Source organism: Tamandua tetradactyla, chromosome 12 (genome assembly GCF_023851605.1).
Source record: "Tamandua tetradactyla isolate mTamTet1 chromosome 12, mTamTet1.pri, whole genome shotgun sequence".
Lineage (NCBI taxonomy): Eukaryota > Metazoa > Chordata > Mammalia > Pilosa > Myrmecophagidae > Tamandua > Tamandua tetradactyla.
In genome coordinates this window covers 51,233,669-51,246,994 of record NC_135338.1, presented here as the reverse complement: position 1 = coordinate 51,246,994, position 13,326 = coordinate 51,233,669, and the positions used below count along the sequence as shown (strand labels likewise).

Sequence of the window (13,326 nt, the reverse complement as noted above, 5' to 3'; positions counted from 1 at the left end):
TCAAACATGATGCACATGAGGCTATGGATCATTTTCCAAAGTTTAATGTGTCAAAATTGCCCTCTTTAGTGGTGTCAACTCTGAAAATTAGCAATTAATGGTGTTCTAGTTTGCAAGCAGATGGAATGCAATATACCGGAAATGAAACGGCTTTTAAAAGGGGGGAATTTATTAAGTAGCAAGTTTGCAATTCTGTGGCCATGAAAATGTCCTAATTAAAGCAAGTTTATAAAAATGTCCAAATTAAGGCACCAACAAGAGGTTACCTTCACTCAAGAAAGGCTGATGAAGTTCAGGGTTTCTCTCTCAATTGGAAAGGCACATGGTGAACATGGTGACATCTGCTAGCTTTCTCTCTAGGCTTCTTGTTTCATGAAGCTCCCGTTGGTCATACTCTTTCATCTCCAAATGTCTCTGTCTGCATGGGCTCTCCTGGTTCTTGTGGCTCTAAAAAGGGATTCTCTCCAAAATATTTCCTCTTTTAAAGGATTCCAGTAAACTATTCAAGACCCACCTGGAATGGGTGGAGTCACATTTCCCTCTAATCAGAAGTTAATATCCACAATCGGGTGAGTCACATCGCCATGGGGACAATCAAAAAGCTCCCAATTAGCAATATTGAATGAGGATTAAAGGACATGGCTTTTCTGGGATCCACAAATTCAAACCAGCACAAACAGGATGGCTGTTAGTTAAGAAGCTGAAGACCTAGATTCTGGTACCCTGTTCTGCCATTAACTTTCTGTGAGATTTTGGGCAAGTCACTTACTTGCATGGCAGATCTCAGTTTTTTCCAGCTGTAAAATGAGAAGGATGGATCAGGGAATCAATCTCTGTGGCCCCATCCAATTTCATACTGGCTCCTTCCAATTCCAGACTATACTATATCTCTCACACTTTTACATGAAGTAGAATGTGTAGAATGTTTATGTGCTTCTATCATCGGGTGCTTTGACTCAGTAGAAGCCCTATTGTGTAAAGAAGCCACTTGGAGACTCTTCTCCTTTTCAACAGTTCGCATAGTATTGCCTTTCACTGTTGGGTCATCTTCTTGGGAAGGCCTGGGTTTGTGGGTAGAGACACTGAGCCTTCCTTGCTCCAGGCTGGTTACTCAAATCAGGGGCAGGGGTTGATGCTGGATTTAGGAGACAGGTGCTTCTCTCAGCATTGCTATATATACGTTTTTTAGCCTTTCATGCATCCCAGCCCTAGTATCTCTCCAAAGAAATGCCCATAAAGCAAGGTTTTGTGTGTTTCCTTAACTCAGAAGTGACCGCTCACCTATTTGTTGTCACTTCAGAACCTAAGGCTAAGAGTTGGTATAAATCCTGGCAGATTTTCCTGGTAACTGAGATTCCTGAGAGCATTTTAAAACCTCTTATGTTCGAAGATGGCGAAGCATACATTTTGGGGTAGGAGATATTGTTTAGCAAGTTATTTATTGTGAGCCAATTTTACTTATTTTGTTGTTGTTGTTTATTTATTTATTTTTTACATGGGCAGGCACTGGGAATTGAACCTAGGTCTCCAGCATGGCAGGTGAGAACTCTGCCTGCTGAGCCATCATGGCCCGCCCCACTTATTTTAAAAACTTCTTTAAGGACCTTGGAACATATTTGAGCAAGAACTTTTCTTAGGTCTGACAGGTGTCATGGTGAAGTACCTAGTCAAGTTCTCAGCCTGGATATCAAAGTCAAATGAAGTTTTCTGTGTATTTAGGGGCTTCTTTCTTCTGCAACTTATGGTATTTCTTTTGAGGTTCCAATCTGATGTTCTATTTTGTCCTTAAAGAGAGAGTGCATGGGGCAGAGAATCTACTCTGATAGCCTGAGATATCCTGGGGCTGTCTTCTGGCTCTCTAGAGCAATATTAAAAAATTAAACACCTTGATAAACAGCTCATCCAGTTTTTTTGTATCTTGGTTTTTTTAGGACTGTGTTTAGAAAAGTTGCCTATTTCCTCTTCTACCAGTAATCTCCACGTGGACCGGGAGCAGGATGTCATCACTTGTTATGAGAAAGCAGGAGACATCGCACTCCTGTATCTCCAGGAGATAGAAAGGGTAAGTGAGGGCCATGTGTTTGTCCCATCTAGTCTTTTTTTTTTTTTCCAAATCAGATTATAGAGAACTGTGGTCAACCTCTACAAAGCCTACAGCTTGTCTGACTTTGAGTACAAGTCTTTACTTAAATTCTTTAATGAGATGGAGAAGATTGGTGGTGATTGTGGCACCTTGTGAAAATAGATGGTTCAGTGTTGTGAGGCATTTTAATATCCACTGAACAGAAATGACAGCATCCGTGTGTTTATAGCCTCAGTACCCTGAAGCTGGCTAATTATTCTTGTTCTTCCAAGCAAAATGGGTCAAGGTCCTTTTACCTGGACTATATGTCAAAGCAGTGTTCATCTGAGGTTTTGAAGGCTTCACCTCAATGGGTATTGACAGAATCCTACTGGGAACTCCAGACTGACCTGCTTGGAGCAGGTTATGTATCCCCTGAGACCATCTGGGATGGTCTTCCAGAAGTCAGTGGTTTGCCTGTGGTGTGGGAAATGGAAACCAGCAGCTGAGGAAAGGGCCCTCCTGAACTCACATGCTCAGTAGAGGCTGGAGGCTGGATGGGACCAGGGAAGCGTGGACAGGTCTCCGGCATGGCAGGCAAGAACTCTGCTTGCTGAGCCACCATGGCCCGCCCCACTTATTTTAAAAACTTCTTTAAGGACCTTGGAACATATTTGAGCAAGAACTTTTCTTAGGTCTGACTGGTGTCATGGTGACGTACCTAGTCAAGTTCTCAACCTGGATATCAAAGTCAAATGAAGTTTGTGTAATTAGGGGCTTCTTTCTTCTGCAACTTATGGTATTTCTTTTGAGGTTCCAATCTGATGTTCTATTTTGTCCTTAAAGAGAGAGTTTTTCTGTGTAGAAGGGTGGTTGTCTTTTGGTTCTTCTCTTTAGTAAGTTCCTTGGCTTCTCAGCTTTGATTTCCTTTTTGTGAAAAAAGCATAATAATAGATTCTACTTCGTGGAGTTCCTGTTGTGATTGCCAAAGGTCATATAAATAAAGGCACTTAGCCCAGATTCAGGAACATATTGGATTCTTGGTAAATATGACTTACTATTATTAATAGCAATGCCTCCTAGCAATCCCTGTCACCAGCAGTTTCCTGGAGTTCTAACCAAAGCCTGATACTTATTTCCCTCTTCACACCCAGAGATGTAACCTGTGAGACAGTTTTGAAATAATCAGAAGTCTTGTGAGACTTGGAAAATGATCAGAAACCTTGCTTTCCATCAGTTTTCTGTTGGAAAATCTTTATTTCCATAAGGGTTGGAATGGAGAGGAACTAACAAAGTCTTACTAGCTTTTTGTGATTTTATAACCATATAGATTGTGAGTTTGGTTTCATGAATCTTTTTTTTTATTATTAATTAACGGAAAAAAAGAAATTAACCCAACATTTAGAAATCATACCATTCTACATATGCAATCAGTAATTCTTAACATCATCACATAGATGCATGATCATCATTTCTTAGTACATTTGCATCGGTTTAGAAGAACTAGCAACACAACAGAAAAAGATATAGAATGTTAATATAGAGAAAAAAATAAAAGTAATAATAATAGTAAAAAAAAAAAACCTATAGCTCAGATGCAGCTTCATTCAGTGTTTTAACATGATTACTTTACAATTAGGTATTATTGTGCTGTCCATTTTTGAGTTTTTGTATCTAGTCCTGTTGCACAGTCTGTATCCCTTCAGCTCCAATTACCCATTATCTTACCCTGTTTCTAACTCCTGCTGGACTCTGTTACCAATGACATATTCCAAGTTTATTCTCGAATGTCTGTTCACATCAGTGGGACCATACAGTATTTGTCCTTTAGTTTTTGGCTGGACTCACTCAGCATGATGTTCTCTAGGTCCATCCATGTTATTACATGCTTCATAAGTTTATCCTGTCTTAAAGCTGCATAATATTCCATCGTATGTATATACCACAGTTTGTTTAGCCACTCTTCTGTTGATGGACATTTTGGCTGTTTCTATCTCTTTGCAATTGTAAATAACGCTGCTATAAACATTTGTGTGCAAATATCCGTTTGTGTCTTTGCCCTTAAGTCCTTTGAGTAGATACCCAGCAATGGTATTGCTGGGTCGTATGGCAATTCTATATTCAGCTTTTTGAGGAACCACCAAATTGCCTTCCACAGTGGTTGCACCATTTGACATTCCCACCAACAGTGGATAAGTGTGCCTCTTTCTCCACATCCTCTCCAGCACTTGTCATTTTCTGTTTTGTTGATAATGGCCATTCTGGTGGGTGTGAGATGATATCTCATTGTGGTTTTGATTTGCATTTCTCTAATGGCCAGGGACATTGAGCATCTCTTCATGTGCCTTTTGGCCATTTGTATTTCCTCTTCTGGTAGGTGTCTGTTCAAGTCTTTTTCCCATTTTGTAATTGGGTTGGCTGTCTTTTTGTTGTTGAGATGAACAATCTCTTTATAAATTCTGGATACTAGACCTTTATCTGATATGTCATTTCCAAATATTGTCTTCCATTGTGTAGGCTGTCTTTCTACTTTCTTGATGAAGTTCTTTGATGCACAAAAGTGTTTAATTTTGAGGAGCTCCCATTTATTTATTTCCTTCTTCAGTGCTCTTGCTTTAGGTTTAAGGTCCAAAAAACCGCCTCCAATTATAAGTTTCATAAGATATCTCCCAACATTTTCCTCTAACTGATGGTCTTAGACCTGATGTTTAGATCTTTGATCCATTTTGAGTTAAGTTTTGTATAGGGTGTGAGATATGGGTCTTCTTTCATTCTTTTGCATATGGATATCCAGTTCTCTAGGCACCATTTATTGAAGAGACTGTTCTGTCCCAGGTGAGTTGGCTTGATTGCCTTATCAAAGATCAAATGTCCATAGATGAGAGGGTCTATATCTGAGCACTCTATTCGATTCCATTGGTCGATATATCTATCTTTATGCCAATACCATGCTGTTTTGACCACTATGGCTTCATAATATGCCTTAAAGTCAGGCAGCGCGAGACCTCCAGCTTCGTTTTTTTTCCTCAAGATGTTTTTAGCAATTCGGGGCACCCTGCCCTTCCAGATAAATTTGCTTATTGGTTTTTCTATTTCTGAAAAATAAGTTGTTGGGATTTTGATTGGTATTGCATTGAATCTGTAAATCAATTTAGGTAGGATTGACATCTTAACTATATTTAGTCTTCCAATCCATGAACACGATATGCCCTTCCATCTATTTAGGTCTTCTGTGATTTCTTTTAACAGTTTTTTGTAGTTTTCTTTATATAGGTTTTTTGTCTCTTTGGTTAAATTTATTCCTAGGTATTTTATTCTTTTAGTTGCAATTGTAAATGGGATTCGTTTCTTGATTTCCCCCTCAGCTTGTTCATTACTAGTGTATAGAAATGCTACAGATTTTTGAATGTTGATCTTGTAACCTGCTACTTTGATGTACTCATTTATTAGCTCTAGGAGTTTTGTTGTGGATTTTTCCAGGTTTTCGACGTATAGTATCATATCGTCTGCAAACAGTGATAGTTTTACTTCTTCCTTTCCAATTTTGATGCCTTGTATTTCTTTTTCTTGTCTAATAGCTCTGGCTAGAACCTCCAACACAATGTTGAATAATAGTGGTGATAGTGGGCATCCTTGTCTTGTTCCTGATCTTAGGGGAAAATTTTCAATTTTTCCCCATTGAGTATGGGTTTTTCATATATTCCCTCTATCATTTTAAGGAAGTTCCCTTGTATTCCTATCTTTTGAAGTGTTTTCAACAGGAAAGGATGTTGAATCTTGTCAAATGCCTTCTCTGCATCAATTGAGATGATCATGTGATTTTTCTGCTTTGATTTGTTGATATGGTGTATTACATTAATTGATTTTCTTATGTTGAACCATCCTTGCATACCTGGGATGAATCCTACTTGGTCATGATGTATAATTCTTTTAATGTGTTGTTGGATATGATTTGCTAGAATTTTGTTGAGGATTTTTGCATCTATATTCATTAGAGAGATTGGTCTGTCGTTTTCTTTTTTTGTAATATCTTTGCCTGGTTTTGGTATGAGGGTGATGTTGGCTTCATAGAATGAATTAGGTAGTTTTCCCTCCACTTCGATTTTTTTGAAGAGTTTGAGGAGAGTTGGTACTAATTCTTTCTGGAATGTTTGATAGAATTCACATGTGAAGCCGTCTGGTCCTGGACTTTTCTTTTTAGGAAGCTTTTGAATGACTAATTCAATTTCTTTACTTGTGATTGGTTTGTTGAGGTCTTCTATTTGTTCTTGAGTCAAAGTTGGTTGTTCATGTCTTTCTAGGAACCTGTCCATTTCATCTAAATTGTTGTATTTATTAGCGTAAAGTTGTTCATAGTATCCTGTTATTACCTCCTTTATTTCTGTGAGGTCAGTAGTTATGTCTCCTCTTCCATTTCTGATCTTATTTATTTGCATCTTCTCTCTTCTTCTTTTTGTCAATCTTGCTAAGGGCCCATCAATCTTATTGATTTTCTCATAGAACCAACTTCTGGTCTTATTGATTTTCTCTATTGTTTTCATGTTTTCAATTTCATTTATTTCTGCTCTGATCTTTGTTATTTCTTTCCTTTTGCTTGCTTTGGGATTAGTTTGCTGTTCTTTCTCCAGTTCTTCCAAGTGGACAGTTAATTCCTGCATTTTTGCCTTTTTTTCTTTTCTGATATAGGCATTTAGGGCAATAAATTTCCCTCTTAGCACTGCCTTTGCTGCGTCCCATAAGTTTTGATATGTTGTGTTTTCATTTTCATTCACCTCGAGGTATTTACTAATTTCTCTTGCAATTTCTTCTTTGACCCACTTGTTGTTTAAGAGTGTGTTGTTGAGCCTCCACGTATTTGTGAATTTTCTGGCATTCCACCTATTATTGATTTCCAACTTCATTCCTTTATGATCCGAGAAAGTGTTGTGTATGATTTCAATCTTCTTAAATTTGTTAAGACTTGCTTTGTGACCCAGCATATGGTCTATCTTTGAGAATGATCCATGAGCACTTGAGAAAAAGGTGTATCCTGCTGTTGTGGGATGTAATGTCCTATAAATGTCTGTTAAGTCTAGCTCATTTATAGTAATATTCAGATTCTCTACTTCTTTATTGATCCTCTGTCTAGATGTTCTGTCCATTGATGAGAGTGGTGAATTGAGGTCTCCAACTATTATGGTATATGTGTCTATTTCCCTTTTCAGTGTTTGCAGTGTATTCCTCATGTATTTTGGGGCATTCTGGTTCGGTGCGTAAATATTTATGATTGTTATGTCTTCTTGTTTAATTGTTCCTTTTATTAGTATATAGTGTCCTTCTTTGTCTCTTTTCACTGTTTTACATTTGAAGTCTAATTTGTTGGATATTAGTATAGCCACTCCTTCTCTTTTCTGGTTATTATTTGCATGAAATATCTTTTCCCAACCTTTCACTTTCAACCTATGTTTATCTTTGGGTCTAAGATGTGTTTCCTGTAGACAGCATATAGAAGGATCCTGTTTTTTAATCCATTCTGCCAGTCTATGTCTTTTTTTGATTGGGGAATTCAGTCCATTAATATTTAGTGTTATTACTGTTTGTATAATATTTTCCTCTACCATTTTGCCTTTTGTATTATATATATCATATCTGACTTTCCTTCTTTCTACACTCTTCTCCATACCTCTCTCTTCTGTGTTTTCATATCTGACTCTAGTGCTCCCTTTAGTATTTCTTGCAGAGCTGGTCTCTTGGTCACAAATTCTCTCAGTGACTTTTTGTCTGAGAATGTTTTAATTTCTCCCTCATTTTTGAAGGACAATTTTGCTGGATATAGGAGTCTTGGTTGGCAGTTTTTCTCTTAGTAATTTAAAGATATCATCCCACTGTCTTCTAGCTTCCGTGGTTTCTGCTGAGAAATCTACACATAGTCTTATTGGGTTTCCCTTGTATGTGATGGATTGTTTTTCTCTTGCTGCTTTCAAGATCCTCTCTTTCTCTTTGACCTCTGACATTCTAACTAGTAAGTATCCTGGAGAACGCCTATTTGGGTCTAATCTCTTTGGGGTGCGCTGCACTTCTTGGATCTGTAATTTTAGGTCTTTCATAAGAGTTGGGACTTTTCAGTGATAATTTCTTCCATTAGTTTTTCTCCTCCTTTTCCCTTCTCTTCTCCTTCTGGGACACCCACAACACGTATATTTGTGCGGTTCATATTGTCCTTGAGTTCCCTGATACCCTGTTCAAATTTTTCCATTCTTTTCCCGATAGTTTCTGTTTCTTTTTGGAATTCATATGTGCCATCCTCCAAATCACTAATTCTAACTTCTGTCTCTTTAAATCTATCATTGTAGGTATCCATTGTTTTTTCCATCTTTTCTACTTTATCCTTCACTTCCATAAGTTCTGTGATTTGTTTTTTCAGTTTTTCTATTTCTTCTTTTTGTTCAACCCATGTCTTCTTCATGTCCTCCCTCAATTTATTGATTTCATTTTTGAAGAGGTTTTCCATTTCTGTTCGTATATTCAGCATTAGTTGTCTCAGCTCCTGTATCTCATTTGAACTATTGGTTTGTTCCTTTGACTGGGCCATATTTTCAATTTTCTGAGTGTTATCTGTTATCTTCTGCTGGCGTCTGGGCGTTTAGTCAGATTTCCCTGGGTGTTGGACCCAGCAGGTTGAAAGATTTTTCTGTGAAATCTCTGGGTTCTGTTTTTCTTATCCTGCCCAGTAGGTGGCGCTCGTGGCACATAGTTTGTCTGCGGGTCCCACCAGTAAAAGGTGCTGTGGGTCCTTTAACTTTGGAAAACTCTTGCCGTGGGGGAGGTTCGCCAGCTGAAGTGGCTTGAAAGAGTGCCAGCCGGCCTGGGGGTCCGAATATGGGGAGGGTCGCCGGCCACCGTGGCCCCGGGTGCCAAGCGTGGCGGAAGGGCGCCAGCCGCCGCGGTCCGGGAGAGTGCACCGTTCCCAGCCGGACCGGGGAGTCACGTGTTTGGAAGGGACCCCCCCGTCACCGTTCTCCGCAGTCTGGGGATTTCCGATCCAATTCTCTCAGTTGGTCCGGGGGGGCCGCGCGTGGTAGGGGCGCCAGCCGCTGTGGCTTGAGGGACCACCTGCCCAATTCTGCCAGCTGGCCCATGAAGGAGGAGGGGAGGGACTCCGGCCGCTTGCTGCCCGACCCGGGGAAGCCCGCGCCCCTCAGCGATCTCACCGGAGCGGGTTCTCCCAGCCAGTCAGCCGTTCCAGGATGGGGTATGCTGTCTTTTTGATCTCTGTCGTGGCTCCGGGAGCTGTTCTGTATCGTTTCTACTCCCGTAGTAGCTGTTCTGGAGGAGGAAAGGTGAGGATGGCAAGGCTGTCAAGGACGGTGGCGGAAGAACCGGTGAAGGTGGAAGAGGGCATGGTGGTGGTTGCAGAGCTGCTGGAGTAGGAGGAGAAAGGGAAGGATAAGATGGCGGAGGAAGTGCCGCTGGAGCAGAAGGGGAAAGAGAAGGGCAAGATGGCGGTGGGCGGGCTGGCAGAGAAGGGGGAAGAGGAGGGCTAGATGGCAGCGGAAGCGCCGGCAGAGAAGGGGGAAGAGGAAGGCTAGATGGCAGCAGGAGCGCCTCCAGCGGAGAAAGAGGAGGGCTAGATGGCGGCGGGAGTGCCGGTGGAGAAAGAGGAAGAGGAGGGCTAGATGGCGGCGGGAACGCCGGAGGAGAAAGAGGAAGAGGAGGGCTAGATGGCGGCGGGAGTGCCCGCGGAGAAGGGGGAAGAGGAGGGCTAGATGGCGGCGGAGCGCCGGCGGAGAAGGGGGAAGAGGAGGGCTAGATGGCGGCGGGAGCACCGGTGGAGAAGGGGGAAAAGGAGGGCTAGATGGCGGCGGGAGCGCCGGCGGAGAAGGGGTAAGAGGAGGGCTAGATGGCGGCGGTGCGCTGGCGGAGAAAGAGGAAGAGGAGGGCTAGATGGCAGCGGGAGCACTGGTGGAGAAGGGGTAAGAGGAGGGTAGATGGCGGCGGGAGCGCCGGCGGAGAAGGGGGAAGAGGAGGGCTAGATGGCGGCCTCATGAATCTTTTTTTTAGCATGTTGGTGTATATTATGAGGGTCAGAATTGCCTTTTAGGAGACAGGGAAGTGAGGTTGATGAGAATGATGGAAGTAGCATTTGAAATGCCCCAACTCTGAATGGCTTATAAATCATGGTTCACAATGTCTGGGAATTTAGGAAGATATTTGGCTGTCCTGCCAAAGTGATCTATCAGAGGGCTGCTATAAGAAGGGATTTTTTTTTCTTTTCAGAATCTATGATATGATCCTTAGAGAAATCAGAAAGAAAAAGCCTACTTTAAAAATCTACATTGTTTTCACAGTCTGCCTCCTTGGCAGTAGAGATATCTATTTACCCCAGCAAACTGCTCTTGTTGATCACACACCTTTGCCATTTAGGTGCTTTTCATTTGTACCCTCCTTTCCTTTGGCCCTATCATGTTGGCACTGCCTGCTCCTGGCTGGGAGAAAAGGAGGTTCACCTGTAACGTGTGTCTTGGCAGATCAGGATATCTTCCCAAAGTGTTCATTCATAATTACTTATTTACTAGTCGGTTCTTAGGCTGGAACATTAAGGAAATTCAAGTAAATGTAGGATTTAACAGAAATACTTTTTGCGATTTTGAGGAGGTGATGATCGTAGAATGTTAGATCTGGAAGAGATTTCAAACATTGTAGAAGAAATTGAAATCCAGAAAAGGAGAGCCCAAGGACATATGGAGAGTTAGGGCCAAAGCAAGGATAAAGGCTTAACTCTCCTGATACCTAGTTGGGCTCTTGCTCACTTCATGATCCCAGTGGCTACAAACAAATGCTGACCCTTACCTATGGGGTGTGCCAGTAAATATGTGATCAAGCAAGTCATAGCTCTGAGTAACAGAGGAAGATGTGGATAACTTTTAGTTATCTGGCTCGGATTTTTCCAGTATGAGTTTTCCTTTATAGGAAAATCATGGGCCTACTTGGATTCCCGAAATCTGGAGTATTTGCCTTGAGAGAGATTTCAGTGAACCAAATATGTGGGGTTTTTTGTTTGTTTGTTTGTTTTTTGTTTTGTTTTTTGCATGGGCAGGCACCAGAAATTGAACCCAGGTCTCCAGCATGGCAGGCGAGAACTCTGCCTGCTGAGCTACCATGGCCCACACCCCCAAATGTGTGTTTCGACTGTAGTCAAGATATTATCAGTTTTTTGATTAGAAGTCTAGGGGAAAATGACTTTAAGTGACTACTGGACTCAGAGGAAGTTCAGGAATTTTTTTTAACTTTTTTTTTATTGTGGTATATAATATACACACAAAAAAGCAATAAATTTCAAAGTACATTTTAACGCATAGTTATAGAACAGATTTCAAAGTTTGGTATGGGTTACAGTTTCACAATTTCAGGTTTCTTTCTAGCTCTTCCAAGACACTGGAGACTAAAAAGAAATATCAATATAATGATTCAGTAGTCAGATTCATTTGTTAAATCCTAACTTCTCTGTTATACCTCCTCCCTCCCTTTGAACCTTCTCCAAATCTTTAGGGATATTTGGGCTATGTCCATTCTAACTTTTTTCATGTTGAAAAAGGGTGTGTTGTCAATATGGTATTGGGGCATGGACTGGTTGATGTACTTGAAGAGACTGGCACCTCTGGATTTCAGAACTTATCTGGCCTAGAAACCATCTGAAGGTATTAGGTTTCTGAAAAGTAAACAGTATTTTCAACTTTTGTAAGATCTCAGATAGAGCCATGTGTGTTCTTTTGGGTTAATAGGAATGATATTGGTTGGGGCTTGGTATACTATGACAATTGGCAGTGTCTAGCTGAAGCTAGCATAAGAACAGCCCCCAGAATAACCTCTTGACTCTATCTGAGCTCTCTTAGCTACTGCTTTCTTATTGTGTTTCATTTCTTTCCCCACTTTTGGTCAGAAAGTCATTGTTGATCCCACAGTATCAGGGCCAGGCTCATCCCTGCGAGTTAAGTCCCTTGTTGCGACAGAGAGACTCACATCCCTAGATGTCATGTCCCATGAAGGGGGTTGGATAATGATTTTCTTTGCAGAGTTGGGCTTAGAGAGAGAGAGAGGCCACATTTGAACAACAAAAGAGGTTTTCTGGAAGTAACTCTTAGGCATAACTATAGGTAGGCTTAGCTTCTCTGCTATGGAAGTAAGTTTCATAAGAGCAAGCCCCAAGATAAGGACTTGGCCTATTAGTTGGGACTACCTAGTGTTTGAAAGAGTATCCAGGGTTTCCTGGGTGGGAAAGTTTAATAGTTCCATATTTTTTTCTCCAGTTCTTCAGAGGTCTTTGCCAATGTTTTTTAATTATCTGCCCAACATACTGTGGGATGTGTTCTAGTTTGCTAGCTGCCAGAATGCAATATACCAGAAGCAGAGTAGCTTTTAAAAAGGGAAATTTAATAAGTTGCTAGTTTACAGTTCTAAGGCCAAGAAAATGTCCCAATTACAACAAGTCCATAGAAACATCCAATCAAAGGCAACCAGAGAAAGATACCTTGGTTCAACAAGGCCAATGAAGTTCAGGGTTTCTCTCTCAACTGAGAAGGCACATGGTGAACACAGTCACGGTTCCTCTCTTATCTGAAAAAGGCAAATGCCAAACATGGCATCATCTGCTTTAGCTTCTTCTCTTGGCTTCCTGTTTCATGAAGCTCCCCGGGAGGCATTTTCCTTCTTCATCTTCAAAGGTCGCTGGCTGGTAGACTCTCTGCTTCATGGTGCTGCAGCATTCTTTGCTCTCTCTGAGACTCCAATTTCCAATATGTTTCCTCTTTTATGGGACTTCAGAAACTAATCAAGACCCAACCGAATGGGTGGAAACATGTCATCACCTAATCCAGTTTAACAACCACTCTTGATTATATCACACCTCCAGGGAATTGATCTAATTACAGTTTCAAACATACAGTGCTGAATAGGGATTAGAAGAAATGGCTGCCTTTACAAAATGGGATTAGGATTAAAACATGGTTTTTCTGGTTTGGATCCTTTCAAACCAGCACAGGATGTATCTGGGTATTGCATTAAGCTATATAGAATTACAGGCCCTTGTTCCCATTCTGGGCTCCATGTGTTCAGATTGTTTAGATGAATTATCCAGATAGGTTGAGTTTAGATTGTTGCTACAGAAAATTTAGGTTTCGGACAAAATAATGCTCTTTTCCTTTGGTCACATACAGTAGGTAAAGTTCTAAAATACAGAAATCATCCTTTACTCTGTATTCTGATTTGCCTTTGTCCTAATCAGATTG

At 41.0% G+C, this 13,326-nt stretch overlaps 1 protein-coding gene across 4 annotated transcripts in view; it reads left to right on the top strand.

Annotated features, from left to right (window-relative positions):
* Positions 1–13,326, top strand: part of TTC7B (tetratricopeptide repeat domain 7B) — a 315,415-nt gene that overhangs the window by 70,940 nt on the left and 231,149 nt on the right. For all 4 annotated transcript variants that reach the window (XM_077123321.1, XM_077123320.1, XM_077123319.1 and 1 more), the window contains exon 4: positions 1,932–2,062. In XM_077123321.1, coding sequence (XP_076979436.1) covers positions 1,932–2,062 — 131 coding nt within the window. The remainder of the gene's footprint in view (positions 1–1,931; positions 2,063–13,326) is intronic.